This window comes from Syngnathoides biaculeatus, chromosome 22, assembly GCF_019802595.1.
Source record: "Syngnathoides biaculeatus isolate LvHL_M chromosome 22, ASM1980259v1, whole genome shotgun sequence".
NCBI lineage: Eukaryota > Metazoa > Chordata > Actinopteri > Syngnathiformes > Syngnathidae > Syngnathoides > Syngnathoides biaculeatus.
The window spans coordinates 1,023,184-1,045,272 of NC_084661.1; the positions used below are offsets into that span (position 1 = coordinate 1,023,184).

General features: G+C 41.2%; 1 protein-coding gene across 2 annotated transcripts in view; it reads left to right on the forward strand.

Annotated features, from left to right (window-relative positions):
• The window catches only part of LOC133495547 (protein shisa-6), a 126,153-nt gene that overhangs the window by 98,237 nt on the left and 5,827 nt on the right, over positions 1 to 22,089 (forward strand). For both annotated transcript variants that reach the window (XM_061810350.1, XM_061810351.1), the window contains 3 exons: positions 12,269 to 12,331; positions 13,673 to 13,693; positions 19,694 to 19,846. In XM_061810350.1, coding sequence (XP_061666334.1) covers positions 12,269 to 12,331; positions 13,673 to 13,693; positions 19,694 to 19,846 — 237 coding nt within the window. The remainder of the gene's footprint in view (positions 1 to 12,268; positions 12,332 to 13,672; positions 13,694 to 19,693; positions 19,847 to 22,089) is intronic.

Here is a 22,089-nt window from a genome sequence, read left to right on the forward strand (position 1 = left end):
CACTTGGAAGACAGTGCGGGCTCTGCAATCTGTGGTTCATTTGATGCTCATTACAGAATGTACTTATGAATGCATAATGATATCCTAGTAGAGTAGCTGTTGGGCCCATTTAGAACGTCTGTTCCTTGCTTTATTTTGATTAGTAGATGTGAGATTTAGATAAACCTAGAAGCGGGACCATCTGGAAATACTTTATATCTGCAGATGATCAATGTGCTCCTCTTCGGATATCAATTAGAAGGCGCAAGCTGTTTCTACCCAGGGGCCCAAGACTTTGTCCTCCTCCAAACGGAGCCTATTATGGTAGCTAACACTTTGCGGTAAAATGTGAACAGTCTTTGTCAGTTGTTAAATGTCAAGCCCTCGGTGGTTTCCCTTTCCTTTGCTGTGAAAGGAGGCCGTGGACGCACTGGTGTCACTGGGCTGTCAACAGAAGCAGTGGGACGCAGACAACTGCAGTCATGCTTTACACACACACACACACACACACACACACACACACACACACACACACACACACACACACACACACACACACACACACACACACACACTCCAAAAGCTCCTTCTTTGGACCATTCCGAAATCCAAGAGCTCCACATGTCAGCGTTGTGCATTTTGGAGAGCAATGTTGTGAAGGCAGTGCTGTAGAGGGCTGAACGTGACTCTCAAAGATCTGTGACGTGCACTGAGGAATTGGGGGACTCAATGTTGCTCTTTGGTCACTGGCTCATATCTGCTTTTTTTGGTCTCATTTTATAATTGTGTGCCACCTTATTCATTCCGCTTGCACCAAAGTCAAAAAAACAAACACAAAAATGGTACTTCACTTTTTATTACTGTACTTTTTGAGTAAACTTTAACCATGGAAGAGGTCTGTGAGCTACTGTTCTATTGTATTTGTTTCAGCAGAATTTTCAACCACCACTATTAGTTCATTTCTCCATTGTTGTTATCACGAGCCAGGTTTAAAGGGATCCTTTTTTTAAAAAATTCTGACTCAAACATTCTGATCGAACATTTCAGATGATATGATCTATTTCGATCTGCTGTTTACAAGTGCCACTACATTCAATCGTTACTGATGAGTGACACACAGAAACACACGCACGCACACACACACACACACACACACACACACACACACACACACACACACACACACACACACACACACACACCACACGCACACGCACACGCACACACACACACACACACACAACACACACCAGTAAACGCCAGCGGGGTGTTGGCACACTAACAGCCAAGGAATGGAATAATCTCATCCTGTGCAAACTAAGACAATTCTATTCTGTTTCACTTTTTATTCCATTTGAGGACTTTCAGTTTGGGCATCTAACACACTTCGAATTGGAAAACAATGCTCCATTTAAACCCAGCCACCGAGACAGTAAGCCTTTGGACTTTTCATTGCCTCGCTCCTTATTATCTTTTTTTTGCTTTTGACAATTGCATACCGTATGTCCTCCATTTCCAAAGAAGTGGAAAAACTTCATGCACATTCAAATCTTAAATCTGCTGCAAATGGGCTTACATTGGTACAATACTAAATATGTAAATCACACCTTGAGGTGTAAATAAGGAGTACATTGCACAATACATTGGAGGATTTAAAGGGAAAGTCCCCAGGGTTTTTAAGTGGGTCAGTAACCTAAAGCTTTAGCACTAATCAACGTGTCAGCTGCACTGGAAACCCCTTTTCACCTGTGAGCTGAGTCTGGCAGTTTATGAATTTTATATACATTGACAATGGATTGTGGAGTCAAACTAGGTGTACAAGGAATCTAATCTTTATCTTCATTTCCAGTTTCAATGTGTCACATTGATGGGAAGAGAAATGGAGTAGGGGTTATTTTAAAGGAAGAGCTGGCTAAGAATGTCTTGGAGGTGAAAAGAGTATCAGATCGAGTGATGAGACTAAAATTTGAAATTGAGGGTGTTATGTATAATGTGGTTAGCGGCTATGCACCACAGGTAGGATGTGACCTAGAGTTGAAAGAGAAATTCTGGAAGGAACTAGATGAAGTAGTTCTGAGCATCCCAGACAGCGAGAGAGTTGTGATTGGTGCAGATTGTAATGGACATATTGGTAAAGGAAACAGGGGCGATGAAGAAGTGATGGGTAAGTACGGCATCCAGGAAAGGAACTTTGAAGGGCAGATGGTGGTGGACTTTGCAAAAAGGATGGAGATGGCTGTAGTGAACACTTATTTCCAGAAGAGGGAGGAACACATAGTGACCTACAAGAGCGGAGGTAGAACCACGCAGGTAGATTATATTTTGTGCAGACGATGTAATCTGAAGGAGGTTACTGACTGTAAAGTAGTGGTAGGGGAGAGTGTAGCTCGACAGCATAGGATGGTAGTGTGTAGGATGACTCTGGTGGTGGGTAGGAAGATTAAGAAGACAAAGGTAGAGCAGAGAACCATGTGGTGGAAGCTGAGAAAGGAAGAATGTTGTGCGGCCTTCCGGAAAGAGGTGAGACAGGCTCTCGATGGACAACCGAAGCTCCCGGAAGACTGGACGACGACAGCCAAGGTGATCAGAGAGACAGGCAGGAGAGTACTTGGTGTGTCATCTGGTAGGAAAGGGGAGAAGGAGACTTGGTGGTGGAACCCCAAAATACAGGGAGTCATACAAGGAAAGAGATTAGCGAAGAAGAAGTGGGATACTGAGAGGACTGAGGAGAGGCGAAAGGAGTACATCGAGATGCGACGTAGGGCAAAGGTAGAGGTGGCAAAGGCTAAACAAGAGGCATATGAAGACATGTACACCAGGTTGGACACGAAAGAAGGAGAAAAGGATCTCTACAGGTTGGCCAGACAGAGGGATAGAGATGGGAAGGATGTGCAGCAGGTCAGGGTGATTAAGGATAGAGATGGAAATGTGTTGACTGGTGCCGGTAGTGTACTAAATAGATGGAAAGAATACTTTGAGAAGTTGATGAATGAAGAAAATGAGAGAGAAGGAAGAGTTGAAGAGGCAAGAGTGAAGGACCAGGAAGTGGAAATGATTACTAAGGGGGAAGTCAGAAAGGCACTACAAAGGATGAAAAATGGAAAGGCAGTTGGTCCTGATGACATACCGGTAGAGGTATGGAAGCAATTTGGAGAGATGGCTGTGGAGTTTTTGACCAACTTATTCAACAGAATACTAGCGGGCGAAAAGATGCCTGAAGAATGGAGGAAAAGTGTTCTAGTTCCCATTTTTAAGAACAAAGGGGATGTTCAGAGCTGTGGGAACTATAGAGGAATAAAGTTGATGAGCCACACAATGAAGTTATGGGAAAGAGTAGTGGAGGCTAGACTCAGGACAGAAGTAAGTATCTGCGAGCAACAGTATGGTTTCATGCCTAGAAAGAGTACCACAGATGCATTATTTGCCTTGAGGATGCTCGTGGAAAAGTACAGAGAAGGTCAGAAGGAGCTACATTGCGTCTTTGTGGACCTAGAGAAAGCCTATGACAGAGTACCAAGACAGGAACTGTGGTACTGCATGCGTAAGTCTGGTGTGGCAGAGAAGTATGTTAAAATAGTACAGGACATGTATGATGGCAGCAGAACAATGGTGAGGTGTGCCTTAGGTGTGAGGTGGAGGTGGGACTGCATCAGGGATCAGCTCTGAGCCCCTTCCTATTTGCAGTGGTAATGGATAGGCTGACAGATGAGGTTAGACTGGAATCCCCTTGGACCATGATGTTCGCAGATGATATTGTCATATGCAGTGAAAGCAGGGAGCATGCAGAGGAACAATTGGAAAGATGGAGACATGCACTGGAAAGGAGAGGAATGAAGATTAGCCGAAGTAAAACAGAATATATGTGCGTGAATGAGAAAAGTGGAGGGGGAAGAGTGAGGCTACAGGGAGAAGAGATAGCGAGGGTGGATGACTTCAAATACTTGGGGTCAACAATCCAGAGCAATGGTGAGTGTGGTAAGGAAGTGAAGAAACGGGTCCAAGCAGTTTGGAACAGCTGGCGAAAGGTGTCTGGTGTGTTATGTGACAGAAGAGTGTCTGCTAGGATGAAGGGCAAAGTTTACAAAACAGTGGTGAGGCTGGCCATGATGTATGGATTAGAGACAGTGGCACTGAAGAAACAACAGGAATCTGAACTGGAGGTGGCAGAAATGAAGATGTTGAGGTTCTCGCTCAGAGTGACCAGGTTGGATAGGATTAGAAATGAGCTCATTAGAGGGACAGCCAAAGCTGGATGTTTTGGAGACAAGATTCGAGAGAGCAGACTTCGATGGTTTGGACATGTTCAGAGGCGAGAGAGTGAGTATATTGGTAGAAGGATGCTGAGGATGGAGCTCCCAGGCAAAAGAGCGAGAGGAAGACAAAGAGAAGGTTTATGGATGTGGTGAGGGAAGACATGAGGGCAGTTGGGGTTAGAGAGGAAGATGCAGGAGATAGGCTAAGATGGCAAAAGATGACACGCTGTGGCGACCCCTAATGGGACAAGCCGAAAGAAAAAGAAGAAGAAGAAGAAGAATGTGTCACATGTACAGCATACCTCTTCATTTCAGTACGGAGTCCAAAAATGCCTCTCAGAGTCCATTCGCAATCGCCATATGAACAACGCTCCATCTCAATGATGGACCTCACCTTTAACAGAAAACAGACTGTTGCATTTCAACAACATTTTGAAACATCTTCAACTACAAAAAAGTACAAATTCACCAGACAGATGAAAATTGAATAGAAAATATTAAAACTGTCGAACTGGAAAGAAGAAAAAGCATCGACAAAGGTCACAAAACAGCTAAGATAAAAAGTACTGACGATGAAAGAGGGGGAAAAAAAATCTCAAATTATCATTAAAAAGATATGAAACACAAGGTCAGGCCAGGGACTGATTTGTTGGAGCCAAGCTGGTGGAGTTTACAGTGAACTGACAGGCAGCACTTATGAGGAATGGGTGTGCCTTACAAGGAACCTAAGGGCAGGACACAAGAGGGTGGGGGTGACAAAAAGATCCCCAAAAAAAAGTGTTAAATAGCAATGCCCTTGAATGCTGTGCCTTCAATACACAGTATAACAATAAAGTTTGTCTGTCTGGTATCGAACCATTTTTGCTTTTCCATCGGATAGCACAGAAGCACATCAAATAAAAAGCAAAGCAGAGCTGCAGCTTTAAACACATTTGCCACTTGCGTAATTGTTAAAGTTCCATTTTAACTTCTACATCACTTTAAGTATATGACTAAATAGACACATCCATCCATTTTCTGAGCCACTTATCCTCATGAGAGTCGCGAGAGTGCTGGAGTCTATCCCAACTGTCATTGGGCAGGAGGCGGGGTACACCCTGAACTGGTTGCTAGCCAATCACAGGGCAGATGGAAACAGACAACAGTCGCACACACAATCACACTTTGAGGTAATTTTGAGTGTCCAATTAATGCATGTTTTTTTGGGATGTGGGGGGAAACCGGAGTGCCCAGAGAAAACCCATACAGGCACAGGGAGAACATGCAAACTCCACACAGGCGGGGCTGGGACTAAATCCCAGTCCTCAGAACTGTTAGGCCAATGATCTACAGCTATTCCACTGTGCCGCCTAAATAGACACATACAGGCATAAAATCAGAATTGGGTACTTCATTTGAAGTGGAAAACCAGCCTAAACGACCTTCAATAACAACATGAACAATGACTAAAAACTCACCAATTGATGGTTTACACTCCCTGCAGTAATATAAAAAAAGACATACTTGAGATAGAAACACATGCCACAATGTAGTAGCTAGATACACGATGAGTGTAGTAATGTGGCTGATGATTTTAGAATCCCACATGCTTTCTTCAAAAATTGGTTGCATCAATGGAAAAGAAGACAGGCTCCGTGTGTTAAATTGAAATCCTTTGAATGATTGTGTTCTTTGCTTCTTTGAAATATTATTGTCAAACTATCACAAATATGCTGTGCCAAATAAAATATGTCTGCAAACCAGATGAGTTTCCCATGCCTCATCCTAACTTTATAAGAGTTAGGGCAATTGCGCGTTCATCTGAGTTGGTAGATGGCATGTGAATTAGGTCTGGCTGGTATAATTACTATCAGTAATGATATTTTTTTTGTTTTTCTTTTTCATAAAAAAAAAAAAAAAAAAAACACAATTCACATTTCTTCTGGTAAGAGGCGTATTTAACTGTCTGGGCCACATCTACTGATCTGATCGATAAGCCGCTAGCTATTCAGCTGATGCCAGCATCTGCAAACGCTACCGTATTTTTTTTTTTTTTAATTATTTCAGGACTTCATTGCAGTGTCTCCAAAAGAACAATACACCCACGTGTTAGTATCCTGAAGGCATAGCTGTTTATCAGAATGCAAATTCCCAGATCAATGTTCTTCTGCCTTCCACAGTACCTTCAAGGATGTCATGGAGTCAATTCTGCAAACGCTTAGTTAACCTTGGCAGAAGGCTAACGGCGTTTAGTTGTCCACTCAGCTTGCCCCACTTGCCTGCCAAGAGCTGTATACGGATGAGATGTGAAACAAAATAGCACATAAAATGTCAGTTACTGAGTCACTTGTGTACCATCTGGATGCTATTATGCAAACTCGCTCGCAAGAGAAGCGGTTTTTACGTAAAACGAAATGGCATGCATAATCATTGGGCATCGCTATGCAGTGGAACACCGGTAGCCCACCACCAGCCCCACCGTGATAGCTTTACAGCTAATTCAGCCTCTGCATTTGACCGAGACCATCTGAAAATCACAGCTGCGACCTGAGCGAAGTGATAGAAAACATCCATTTAGCAATTTAGATGGGGACCCTGTTTAACCTAACAATCTGCAAAGCATGTCAATCACTATCAATCAGCAATAAGATTAAACCACACCAGCTCGATGTACAGTATGACGATTAGCGTAGCAAGTAAAACACACTGAGGTACACCAGCCTTCGTGGTTAACGCCTTTCCGTTACCTTCATGGTCACTGACACAGAGAGCATGAAGTTTATTATAAAATGTCAGCTCAAGGAGGATCTTAGACAACCTTATGGCTTATTGGTGTCGGGGGCTCATGGAAGAAATTTTCCTGAATGTATCTAATTAAAACCCAGATTACAGGAGGGCTGAACATGCCTGTCCAGACTCTTAATGAGTAATATATTTTTCTCAGCGAAACTCTAATCTGAATAGCTAATACATCTTTTTTATTAGGAATCTAAAACATCACATAGTCCTACTGGTTCATGAGCCGCTTTCTGTGACTTAACAGGTTATCTTCTTAATGAGGTCAACATTTGTTACAGTTTGAGTAGTTGAGAACTAAATACTAGTCCAGATGATAGTGTGAGATAATTAAAGGTAGTTTGAAAATACCAGTTGGGTCTTTCAAAAGAAAGATTTTGTGAGGGTTCTGTTTGTCAAATCGATTTTAGGCTAATCCAATTTACAAAGCAGATTTCATGTCATTTTAACACCTAGATCACATGAGGCTGGCGAGACCAGCACTGTGTATAGAAAACAGTGAATTCGCTTTAAGTGCTGCTCTCTGCATCATTGTGACTGAAAAGTCATCCGGGTCTGATAAAAACTGCTTCTACGCGGTGAGTGAATGATCTCTTGAGGATGTCACCTTTGTTTATAAACCTGCATTAAGCGGTCATTTTAGAAACAGCTAAAGTGCACCTGTGGACTGCCACCTACAGTATGCTTAACTTCTCAAAAGACCTGTTTGTCAACTGGCCATAGCTGTATTTATTTGAAACTTAATAACATATAGATGAATGAGCTCACTTTCAGATAGTGGGGAAAACAACTACATAGTCCAATAATACTGAGTAATACTAACATAAAATTAAGTACACTTGAATGATAGGTGATAAATGGACTGCTCATTTTTAGTGCTTTATCTACACTATCTGTCCTGTCCTGATCTGGATCTGATTCTATCACAGTGCACAAAGCGCTTTACAAAGCCTGACATTCACCCTCTCACACGTACAGATTCAGACACCAATGGGCAGCTGCTGCCATGCAAAGGTGCTGCCAGGCCCACTGGGAGCAATGTAGAGTTCAGTGTCTTGCGCAAGGACACTTTGACATGCAGACAGTCAGAGCCGGGATTTGACCCTTCTGTCACTGGATGATCCGCTCTACCTACTGAGCCAAAGCCACCTAATGGCAAAATAAAATCGAATGACATCCAAATGTAATGGATAAAAAACGCAATTTATTATCGAGTCAGATAAGATAAATAATAATAAATACATCGATAAAGTATGTAGATTAACCTAAAAGATTATGATATAACCTCTTTTGGCAAGTGTATCAGGTTGTGTACGAGGACAATGCATTTACAAATTATCAGGAAAGCAGAAACATTTGCAATCTTTAAATAACTTTGCAGCCCGTGATAGATTTGAGAAAGGAAATATTATAATAATGAAAATCTACCTTTACTTTGCTTTTGCAGTCATTTAGTGCATTTGTGTAAAATCACTCCGTCCATACATTTTTTGAGCTGCTTATCCTCACAAGGGTCATGAGAGTGATAGAGTCCAGTGATTTCCAACCTTTATAAAGCCAAGGCACATATTTTACAATTGAAAAATCCCACAGCACACCAACAAAAGTAAATGTCACCAAAAATGGATCGATTAATTACAGTATGTACTTTCTGCCATCTAATAGAAGAGGATTTTTTTGTTCTGTCTGCCTCACTGGCATAAATAGATGAAAGATACATTATTAAAGATAGATTATTTCTTGGAATAAATGTTTTTCTTAGCAATTACACAAAATTGGATAACTTCCCACGGCACACCTGAAGAGCGCTCATGGCACACTAATGTACCCCGACACACTGTTTGAGAATCACTGCTCGAGCCTATCCCAACTATCTTTGGGCAGGAGGCGGGGTACACCCTGAACTGGTTCCCAGCCAGTTGCAGGAAACATACGCACTCACATTCATCCCGACAGGCAATTTAGAGTTCTCAATTAACCTACCGTGCATGTTTTTTGGGATGTGGGAGGAAACCGGAGTCCCAGGAGAAAACCCATGCAGGCACGGGCAGAACATGCAAACTCCACATAAGTGGGGACAGGATTTGAACCCCGGTCCTCAGTACTGTGAGGTTGACGCTTTAACCAATTGCCACACCGTGCTGCCCCACAATCACACATCATGTAATCTTCCCTTCTGTTCCTGCAGTCCCCCCCGTTTTTGTCGGTTATCTCTGTCGAGTCTACAAATAGTAATCGAAAAGGACAAAATGACCCCCAATTGTAAGTTTCCAAATTGGATGGGGGGGGGCAGTAAGGGAACATTATGAATATGCTATGAAAGCCATCTATCTCCATACATGAAGCAAATATTGAAACATATTATATGAGAATGCCGGTCCTCCCTGTTCTCTGTCACTTGTGTGACAGATGTAAATGGATGTTTCAGCAGTTGGCTCTAATGTATTTTTAAACAGGCACAGCAGCAGATAGCAAATGAAATGTCGCCAACGCGACTCTCTACGACGGGGTCCTCCATCTATCTGTTCTTACTCTCGCTCAGACACCCAAACCTTCAATGACAAGCGCGCACACATTCCGACACACTGCTGAGAATAACTGTCATTCGTCAAGTTTCTTTGAGCAATGGGCTTGCTAAAGGTCCCATCTTTCATTCTGAAGCACCTCCACTCTGCAGTGTCCAGCCGAGCCTGCACACTGCCCGTTGACTGCAAACGCTCCCACCTAGCGCGACAACGGATGATGTAGGGAAAACATTGTTTGTTTACTCTCTAAGTACAAATTAAACCAACCCTGCTTTTCACATGACAACACAGCAGACTATTGGTGCCGATTACACTGCTGCCATGTATAGAAAGCACAAGAGGAAGTGAGATGATGACCGTGTAGAGCATGCAGCTATGCAATTTAGCGTAATGCTGCGCCTCTTATTCAGTAGTTAGGTCAAAGTGTTCATTTTTATGTAATGTGTACTTGAAATGGTTTTTCTCTGTATACCGAGAGCTACAGGTACATTCATATATTATGTACAAGGGTCAATCAAAAGGTAATAGGAGAAATACAATGTTATCTATTAATTGACATTTTCTTCCAAAATGTTTCAGTTTGTGGTTTAAAGGTCAAGTGTCGTCAAACGGATGATTTTTGGTATAATATTAATGAAAAACCCACAGCCAATATGGTCCCACAAATATTTATATTATTTCACCACAAAACATTATTTGGTTGTATACAGTGTTTTGTAACTCCCGCCATGAAAATCCTGTCAGGGATTTGTTTTTGAGAAGAAGCAGGAAGTGACGTAAAGGACAGCGGCGCCCCCTCGTGGACTCGTTTGTTTCCATTATTTTTACCTCCGGGAAGGTAGCTCGTTGTTTCTTCGTGTTAGCCAAAGTGCCGGCTCATTGCATTGCTGGACTTTGCTTGACCACTCGGGAGAATGGAATTGCCATTCATAAGTTTGAAAGAGAGCCTGTTCATTGTGAAAAATGGATTGCATAGGTGCAGAGGACGAGAGCTTCGTGGGTTCCAAATAACAGGTAGGTGTGTAAACAGCTCCAAAAAAAAAAAAAAAAGTTTGGGGCGGCCCATGTAATTGGTCTCTCTCATAACGTTTCAAAAGATCCGCGTATGAAAGTATTGATGTGCGCATACAGCTACTAAAAAAAATAATAGTTTGGGGCGGATCACGTAATCGGTCTCTCTCATAACGTAACAAAAGATCCACGTATGAAATGTGTCGATGTGCGTGTTGCCCAGCCAACAATGTCTCGATAGTGTTCATCGCGTACTGCGGCGACTTTGAACATACCCCTAAAAGCAACATAGCTTGCTCCACCTCCTCTTTGTATGCCACCACTGGCGCCAAAACTCAGCCACATGGCTGAGGCACCACGTTCGGCGGTCACAGCTTCTGCGAAGGCTGCGCGTCGGGCTTTGAGACAGGGGCGGCTCTGAAGAACCCAGCCGAGAATGTGTTACTCAGTCGGGTGCACGCATAAAGCGCCCCGGCTCGACTGCGAGCACCCCCCTAAAGCAGCATCGCTCAGCTCTGTCATAAGCCACGAAACAATAGTGTAATATTGGCCTGAGGGCTCGAAACAATCGTGTAATATTGCCCCGGTAACTTCACTCAGTTGTGTGTTGTTGTCCTTTCCGAAAAGAGCTTCGGTGTCTGTTGTTCGGCTACCATAGTAGCAGGCACTGCGTGTTTTCAACGGCGGAAGTGATGATGACGTCAAAAGACAGAGGACGGGACTAATATGGCGAACACTTGGATGTCGAGGGACACTCAATTGCGCAACTTTGTGCATGAATGACGCTCACTTTTTTTTTCATCTAGACATTGAAGTGAATATTGTTATATGTATTTTTCATTACAATATTTATTTTAGAATGTTTATAGGGATGTCAGTCCCACTTTAAACACTTGTTTGAAGGATTATTTATTTATATGCTTATATAGGCTTAAATCTGTCATGTTCTCAAAATCGTATCGCTCATTCATCCTCGCTTGCAAACCATGCTTTGTCATCATGGTGACATCGTTTCTTTTCTGATTCATGCATATCATACACATTCTGAGTTGAAGTATCACTACCAAAATCCGATTGCAAAAAATGGACTTCTTTAGACGACAAGCTTGCGTATTTGTTTCGTGCGTGTGCCTCATTGTGGAGTTTGGCATGTCCTTTCCAGGCTAGTTTGGGGTTTAAGTGAATAATAAAAAATGGTTTTCTGAACTTTTAAGTGTTTGTAGTTTCAATACTTGCTTGAAGGTTTATTGTTTTAAAAAAAAATGTTTAAGCCCGTGTTCTTCCTGTCAGCCATTTCAGAAATGACATTATTTTTGGATGCCCGTCAGGCGCAGAGAGCTGTGATTAAATTACGTGCTTTGGAAGTGGAACCACCACTAAATATTTTCAAAAGGGTGCAAAATGTGTACAGGGAAGCTGCAACAGTCATAAAGTGGGCATCCATGGTCAAAGGTAAACAACAAGAGCATAGCATTTTCCCCAGGATTGACCACTGACGACAGTCTGCCGCTCCTTTACATGACATGGAGGTCACCCATACAACCTTTTTTTATTTAAAAAAAATAGATATATTTGAATTCACAAAATCAACATTGATATCTTTGTTGAGATTGATCTCTTTCATCATCACCTTCATGCTTCTAATACTCTGTATTAGGTTTCATACAGAGCATTTTTGTTTTCATGAACACTCAATGGTTTTGTCATTGGTTTTTGTCATTGCAGGTACCCATCAGCACAACTATAACCATGTGGCTCTAGGTAGCCCCATACGCACACCTAAGAATGGTAAGACAAACTAGAGGAGGGATGGGAATATTCAAGCAAATTCACATAAAGGCTTGGGCTTGGCCATAAACCTGCTTACAGTGCTTGACATGGTTGCATGAAAACAATTGTTCGACACTGCACTCCCTTCAAATTCCCCTGTACTGTATGTCTTTCTGTGATTGAAAATAAGGTCCTATATTTTCTGGTGGGTAGAATTGCTGAAGCTTCCCATTCGGGTTATGAGCAGGAAGCAGCCACGGACCACCTCGGGAAAATAATTGGCTGGAGGTCAGTCTGTCCCATGGCTGACAGGGCGTCTGAAACCGCCAACATTCCCTGCTGTTATCTTAGAACAAAAGTTATCACTGTAACCTCATGCACTGCTGTGAATGTGCATCAAGCTAAATTGTTTTCTATTACAGCTGTCATTCAGCTTTTTGTCCTAATGGCGGCCCTGTAGTCACTAATTGGCTGTATTGCAAAAGGATACACTTTGGAGACAGAGAATTGACTACAACAGGGTTAAATATATACAAAGTCAGATAAAGTAATTGTTCATAACTGCACGAGATACCACTTCATATCCTGGTAATTAGAGTACAACATGAGTAAGAGGCCAATATTTGAAGCATGGTTGTTTGTTTCTTTAGTGTGTCAAAAATGGAAGCTATAAAGTTTGCCAGATATTACGAATCATTGGCACAACAGCTGAGGTTCAGCCATTGGTAATCACTTTCCCTTTTAAATTATTCTTGCACTGTACAAAAGACCATCTGACTGAGATTAGAATATGTATCAAATACTGAAGATGAGATTCTTACATTTGGTAAAGAGAAAGAGATTCCGATACATTTGTTAAATATAGTATAATATAAAAAAAAATAAACCAAAAAATAAATAAATATGTATTAACTAAGGATTTTCGTTTTATAATGTGCTATTTCTTAGCGCCTGTATGGGCTACCAATCGGTAACAGGAACGAAACTAAGACAAAGGCTGAATATTCACTTATAAGTTTGAGTATCCTTTATTTCTGTAAAAAAAAAAAACCTTGATAGATGAATCTCTGACAGGGTTCAAATTTAACCAATCAAGTTTTTTTTTCTCTAGATAAAGTCCACTGTTGAGAAACACCCAGTGGCCTGTGACAAAACATTCAGAAAGTAGCACACAAAATTCACATTTGCACTTTCTTTATCACAAACTTGGGAGACTTGAAAAAAAAATGATTGAATTCCTTTTTATGGTGGTGGTGGGGGGGACTTTCTTCACAAGCTGTGCTGAATATCAAGTAGCCTCTGTTTGTGTCATCGTAATCATGTCACTGAACTTTTTTTTTTTCTACTTGGTTTTGGTAGCCCACCGATCATTGAGGCGTGGTAAGTTAAACTGAATTGACATTTGTGTCTCCATACACACCACATGTGTTCTTAAGCTAAATAAAAATCTTCTGTTTGGTATGAATGCACCGTGCTTGTCTCTGACCCAATAAAGTCAGCTGTAGTACACATGGCAAAAAGCAGTTTTCAGATTGTTTTTTTTTTGTTCTTAAATTCCATGGAAACACTTTCTCCTATGTTGAAGTGAGGGCACACATATTGTTTTACCATCCATCCATTTTCTTTGCCGCTTATCTTCACAAGGGTCACGGGAGTGCTAGAGCCTATCCCAGCTGTCAACCGGCAGGAGACAGGGGTACACCCTGAACTGGTTGCCAGCCAATCACAGGGCACAAGAAGACTGACAACAGTTGCACTCACAGTCACACCTAGGGGCAATTTAGAGTGTCCAATTAATGTTGCATGTTTTTGGGATGTGGGAGGAAATCAGAGTGCCCAGAGAAAACCCACACAGGCATGGGGAGAACATGCAAACTCCACACAGGCGGGGCCGGGATCGAACCCTGGACCTCAGAACTGTGAGGCCAACAATTACGTGCCGCCACATATTGTTTTTATGAACTAAAATCTTCCCTTAATGTTAAACTTTCTCGAGTGGTGTATTCATAGGTGTATTGGCAGAATAAGGCAATGTATTTAGTTTTTTTCATTTTACAAAAAGATCATGAAGCTACTAGTCATGGCACAAATGAAAGCAAAATAATGCACCTTTTCCCCCGAAGATAGTAGTTTCAAGCCTGGTTTCATCTGTGAATTTTGGGTCAGAGTTGTTTCTGTCTCTTCATGTCATCCAAACTGCTTGGATGATGTCGGGGTCAGGGCTCTGTGGGGTTTAGACCATCTGTTTCAGGATTCATCATTCTTGTCTTTGAACAAGGATTTTTTTTTTCAAAATGATGTGAGCATCAGCTCACTTCTTATGTTATTACCACACTTATGTAGCTGTTGGCTTCCTCCCACATTCCCCCAAAAAATGGATGTTAACTGAAGACTCAAATTTGTTCATTGGTGTGAGTATCAGTGCCAGTGGATGTTTTATTTGCAGTATACAATTTGCTGGTGTTTAGGTGTATCTTACTGCTTGCCCAAATATCTGATATTGGCTGCAGCTCCCTGTGACCATGAACAGCATAAGCGGTGAAAACGAGATATCATTACATTATATTTACGAGCATGCATTGCATAGCATTCACTAGCACGAGCACGAGCATAACGTACATCAAGAGTGGCCAAACATTTTTGGTAAAGGCCACTTTTGTTTTCTGACTGACCATGTCATTCATAGATAATGTTGAAAAAAATGTTATTAAGTCTACAGCATGTTGAAAATGATGGATGCCCTGATTATAAATGGTCGGCCATGGTGAGTGCTAAAAACAAACCAAAACATGACTTTCAGGAAACAATACTACACAACTTGTGTGTGTTTTATTTAAAAATCAAATCAAGGTGGATTTATACCGACTAACAACAGCATGATGGTACCCTCAAATAGATATGAGAACCCTTACAGTAAGTATTACAACAAGACATGTCAGTTTGACTTTTGGCTTCAAACTACAATAATTAACATAACTGTCAATCAAGACACCTATGACTTTTTTGTAGTCAGGTTAATATACATGAAAATAAGAAATAAAATGTGGTAATACTTTCGCTATGCAAAATTAAGGCTTTTCTATTAAATATGATTCACATTTTTCAAAAATGTATATTCAAGCATGCCGTATTTGCTCAGGTGATCCATCTTAGTGTCATAGGTCAAAAATGGATGCACAACTACCACAGCAGTTTCCAGTCTCTTCCAATGTTGACCAACTTAACTTCGATATTGAAAAGGGTAATGGGCCTTTCCGACTGGCAATCTTAAACTCCGCCCTCCTTAGATACATTTGCCATGTCCCACAAGCTTCCAAAATGGCGACTGAACAGAACAGGTTTGAAGTTGATTCTCGAACGCGTATTCCAGATCATATTGCGGTATGTTTTTTGCCAAATGCGTCAGACTTGTCCAAGAGAGTTCTACAGAGAGGCCTAACCTATTTCACACAAGGATATGTACATGGAATTAAGATTTTGGACGGAGCAGGACGCAATGTCAAAGTTACAGTGAAACGTTGGCGATCGATGCCAAAAAGTTCGACGCCTCACAAACTTCATATTGAAATCCTACTGGATAAAATAGAGGAATCAAACTGCACATGTAAGGCAGGGTGAGTACTTTTTACTTTGAAAAATCACGAGTAATATCGTTGTAGTCTTTAGAAGTGAGTTAGGTTCAATTTTCTACAAGTGCATTTAAACAATGGTGTTTAACTGAGTCAGTACCGTAGTCACCAGATGAAAAAGTTTGACTTGGCTTGTAATCGAACCCAGTGCTCTGTCTTAAAAGTCTGATGTGATACAAATAGGCAAATAGACGTTTCTCTTGCATGACGTGCCGCATTTACGTATCACTAACCTGACTCAATGGCATAAAACATTACACACTTCATTCAGCAGGTCAGTGATACACTAACAAAGTGAAAGTTGTTCTCCTGTAATGTATAAAGCACAAACTCAGAGAAGATACTTCTCCCTCACTTACCTTCAAACATACAGCCATGTGTTTGTTGATATTGTTCACATTTAGTTGTATGTGCGGTCTTCCGCAAGCCTTAATCCATCGTAGACACTTCGTCAACTGTGTTTTATGCTTTGGAAAATAAATCAACTGGGCCCCTTGTAACCTAGCAGGAAAGCTTTCATCCGAATTGCACGTTCCCCAAGCGCATCTGAGGACTATTTACTTTGTAACATTAACTTTTTCAAGCGCACGCTACTAACAACCAGCATTGCTTGTGGGACAATATGGCGAGAGGGGCGTGTCAAGCCAGGAGTTGAGACAATGCAGCTATCTGATTGGCTATTATTGTACGAGTAATTGACAGGTCAGGAAGTCCATTATCAGCCTCATCAATGCAATTTTAAGGAGAGGTTTCACTTTGCTTTACACATAGTATTTTAGCAACTTCAAAGTTTATTGCTCTTATTTTTAATACTGTCACTTACAGTACATGTCAGCAAAGGTGAAGGGCTTGGTAAAATGTGCACAAATAAGCTTGAATGCGTATATTGTGTATCACTTTGCACAGAGAGAATGCTTTAAAAAAAGGATCAGTTCCAGTGCCATTTCTACATTTTTGAAGGTTTTTCTATGGGATTTCTTAACAAAAAGATTCAGAGAAAATTTTAGCAGTTTAAAAATGACCAAGTTAGTCTATTTGAGCCTGTCACACTGCATCTTGTATCTAATGTGATGATGTTAGTTTGGAACTAGCGAGCACTGTACTGCAGCCCGAGTCAAATCATGCCTTATTGATGCAGTCCACACACATCCTTCACAACCCCCTCCGGCTCCCGGGAACCCCTGCTGTTGCCCACCGCCATCCTTTCTCAAGCGTTCCTCCTCATTTCACTCGATTTTTTTTCATCCTTGTCATCATTTTGGTGCCCCTTTATCCCTTTTCCAGCTTTGTTTATCCCCAACGTCTTCCCCTCTACGTCCTCTCCATCATGCAGCAGTTACCAAAGTTGTATTTTTATCTGTTCACCGGGGGATGGTGTGGGGCCGCACCCATTACTGCAGCTCTGCGCTGCTCCACAGACACGTGGGGCTCACATGAGAGAACCAGATAGAGCACGAGCGAGAGAGAAAACGAGAGTGGGCCCTTGTAAATGGACAAGAAAGAATTAAGGAGCAAAAGTAGGTGGCAGCATGGTTGGATAGATAAAATTGACAGAGCGTGGAAGTCTGCAGTGGATGTCAGACACGGGGGGATCGTGAGTACATGCATTTGTGGGAAGGAGAGATAAAGGTAAAAGCTGAGAGGTGGAGTAACCGCTCCCTGGCATCGTCATATCACACCATGTTCTGCCAGAGCAGGCGCTGGTCCCTGACACTGTTCCCTGAGACGTCTTACAGAACTGTCACAAGCGGGGTCACTCTGCAGGCACACATCTGTTGTTTATACTGTTGTCTCTATCTGTCCCCCCCCCCTCTCCCCCCAAGTCCGTTGGACACTGCTTTTTCCCATCAAACCTGTCACTTGTCAGTCCTGTGCCAAACACCCACTGAGTCCCTGATATATGTACAACGTGACTCCCAACTTCACAGTCACTAAAGCCAGTTGGAGTTTTTAAACCTGCAGCCATCACCCAAAGGCAGATTCACTTATTATTATTATTATTTTTTTTTTGGGTTAAGCTGAAGCCCGGGCAAAGAAACAGCTTCTTTGAATAAGTAGACGTAGAAGGCAGGTGTTAAGAAGAGATAACCTGGTACGCCACACAATGTTTCGGCCATGCAGTCACTCAGGTTTCATCAAAACAACAATATTAGGCCTCATTGGGCAACAGCTCACACAGACAAAATCGTTCTTCAAACTTTGTTTCATATTCTTGCAAGATGATTTTCCTGTGCAATAATTCACCTTTACAAACAATCAACAGCATTCTGACACAAGTGCAGTTGTGGTCCAACAAAAAAGTGCTTTTCTTGGATTCTTAATTTGACAGCGTTTTGCAACTTTTTGTTCGTCTGTGTTTAAGCATAGGGATGTTTCGGGTTGTTCATGTATTTATATTGGGAGGCCTGTTACAGAATATACTGTATCCCATCTTTTTCACAAACACAAGTGCAAGCAATTCTGCACATTTATAACTTTTTTCACACATGAGCTATACGGTGTTCTCAAGAACTTTTTTAAAAAACAAATTTATGGGATCATTTAAAATTGTCATTATAGAGCACTGTCTTATTTTTATGTTGTGTGTAGGAAAAAAATGCAGGTTTAATCCCCCTTTCTAGGGTACACCAAAAACAAAAAAAACAGGTTCTGCAAATTCTATTTCTCCTCTCATTAACAAAGGATTACATGGCCTTTTTTCCATTTGTTAGGCAGTTTCATGATCATTAATGAACCTCACAAATGACAAAAATGAACACAAAAGTCAACCCGTTGCTTTCTTTTAGCTTGTGTGCTGCAGTATTATTCCCCACAATCTCCATTTTGCTGCAGCCGTCTGTTTTCCGGCCTTAATGTGTTTTCCGGTAAAGTGACAAAATACAAGAGACACCCAGGCTCTTTCATTGTTGCTGTTTGTGGTGTCTGTTGTGAAGGATTCAATGTGGTGTGGATTTCATTGTGTTAGTACTATTTTAAAGTGGCAAACCAATAACCCATAAACGCAGAAAAGAACTGAGCTTGGGTAATTCTGCAGTGTACTAGAAAGGGGCCAACAGTGCATTCTACATGTATTTTTTATTTTAATATACTCTGAAATTGGTGACTGAAAATCTATGACCTTTGAGTATAATCCATAAGCAGTGTATAAAATAACCTGAATATTTGGCTTTTTGTCAATTTGGCACACTTTTATTGGTTAGAATGACAAAGCTGTCGTGCAACAAATGGCTTCATTAGGAGCTCATTAAAGCCTTTGTCAAAAGGGCATTAAGGGAGCTGATAGTAAATTGGAAGTATTCATGCTGCCAAAGATTAGAGGTTCAAGAAGAAACAATCCAGCTGATTTTATTATGCTCTTGGTTAAATTTCACAAGACCGTTAACATGAGGACACATGGAACATTTTTGTCTAAAAAAACTACTCTTGGATAATCATTTAAGTATTTCTGCAGAATTACAACTTCCCGGGTCATATGCACATCCTCTGCTCAGTGAGTTCTGCAGAAAATCATCAAGTGAGTCAAAATATTTGTGCCAGGAAACACTAAGATTGGTTTTGGGCAAATCCGGTTTCAGTAAATATCTGTAGGACTAAGAAGTCCAAGTCTATCTTTGCTTTTCATCCAAGTGGGTGGTCTCAGCGTGCTTTTATTCTTTTTAAACGAGGAGAAGTGTGGAAAGGAGAAGCCACCACCGCCTATTTCTCTTTTCCTCCCTCCCATCTGTCTGTATATGTATGTACGTTTCTCTAGAAAACAATCGGATAGGTGGCATCCTGACCTCGCAGACGGAGCCCTACGACTTGTCTTTTTCACGCTCCTTCCAGAGTCTGTCCCACCTGCCGCCCTCCTACGAGGCGGCCATCAAAGCCGACCTCAACCGCTTCTCGTCCCTGAAGAAACTGAGTAGGTTCAAGTTCACAGCACGAATGCAAGAGCAGGATCCCTGATGTCATGCATGATTTTTGTGCCTTGATCCACGAGACCTCGGGCAACTTTATCGAGGACATTGATGTAGGTCCTATTGTGAGGTAATGTAAAACCACCAGAAAAGAAATTTTGAAAAAAAAAACAAGTTCAATTTGTGAATGCAGTGAAGACTTAAAGTCGAACACGATCTGTGTGAGTGGACGGATTTGTTTAGATTTCAAAACAACTACAGTTTCAAAAATTTTTTTTTAATATAGGTACATATAACAATTTAACACAGGAAAACAACAACTTTTCATTTTTGTGACACGACTGAGTCTCCTAAACGCACTTAGTTTAGGTTATATTCTTCGTCTCTTCTGATGTTCTTCTATTGATGGAACATCGTTGTCATTGATCATACTTTTTTGTACAAATGTGAATTCTATGCTCGCTTAACTGAAATGGGCTAAAGTACAGGGATGGTTTAAATTCCTTAACTTGTTTGCGGCCTTAAAAATTTTGGTTGAATTTCAAATTGTACACAGGCATTTCCACTTTCGAGAGTCCACTATATAGTAAAGCAGGGGTCACCAATGCAGCGCCGGTGGGCATCATGGATGCCCGTGAGAACCACTTAAGGCTCCCGTGTGGCAAGTTCTAAAAATAGCACAGGTCACAAATCATTATTATTATATGTATTTTAAAGTTTGTATCTGACTTTCTTACATTAATGTTTTTTTAATAATGTCATATTATACAAAGTATTTATATATTTGTAAAGTGAAAGGAGTTTTGTTATTTTGGAATTTTGCTGCAAACAAGTCAGGTAGACCTTCATACGATCAGTGCTCACGAAGTAGCCTAAGCCCCAAAAAGGTTGGGGACCATTGCAGTCAATTAAATCCCCCTCTCTATCTACCCAAAACAATGACTCATTCTTTTGTTCCCCTGTTTCAATCCTGTGGTCTAATCGTACATTTAAACTATCTTATGCCTTGCCTGGCTCGGTATTGATTTTGTGGTGCTTTGGTGGATTTCTGGAGCACAATGCGGTTTTCATCTCATGACATTCTTGAAGTGGAACACAAATATTCCTTAAGGCTTGTTTAATTTCATCATTCCTCCCTCACTTCAGTGCTGGCTCCCAGTGAAAGTGAGGGAAGCCATGCCTTCCATCAGGTCTCACTCCATACGCCTCACACTTGTTTCGCTGCCAGGCACGAGTCCAGCAAAAGAACGAGGTAGCAAGATGCGCTTGCTTGTACAGTTTTTTATTTATTTTTTTAGAAAAACACTTTTTATTTGGTGGGCCACAATAATACAAATATGATAAAATATAGAACATCATGAGAGTGCTTTCAAAGCAGATTATTGGAAACATAAGGGCAGGTCCTTGAGTCGTGCAAACGTCTGCGTCTGCTTCCACTGCAAAACAATTGTCATAACAAAAGGCCAGAAGGTTCTAATGTGGCTTTTATGTCAGACAATTGATGTCTACATGATAAAAGATTATACCTTGTGAGTGAGGGAAAATTAGCTGTTTCAGTGTTGGGATTTAGGTAATAAAAAAATGCACAAAGGACTTTTTTTTTCTTTTTTGCTGCACCGGGCAGTATGCCTGTACATTACAATCTTTTAAAAGCATAGTAACATAATTGATGAGAGTGGAATGTGTGCATTACACTCAAGAAAGCAATATCTTGTTATTAGGAATGGTCATTATGAATCGATTTGCGGCAAGCAGGTGTGAGTGGCCGCTGAAGGGGATTTTTGCAGTGAGTAGCCTGGACAGGTGGAATAAACAGCACCTCACACATATAGATGTGATGCAAAGGTCACGTATGCATTCTCAATAAGGATAATCTTCTCTGTTTTAAAATCACACCCCACCTCTGACCGCTTGAGATGATTAAAAAGTGGTAGTGTCAGTGTCAATGCTCAGAAAGAACAGAATGATTTTTTTTTTGCAACTATGGATGAATAAATGTTAATAATATAATAATAACATTCAGTAATATATCTTTTTGCATTTGTATGCATGATTTTGTGTGGCATGTTGTCTGTGCTACATTGTTTTCTTCATGACTGTCTGGAAAAAAATATTCTGTTGTGGATGCATGTTAGGATTATGTACAGTATATCCATTTAAAAAAGAAGGGGTACTCATTACATACAAGAGTACACATCATTGTGCAGTATTTCTCTCTCTATGCTGTTCAGCATGTCCTGAATGCTGT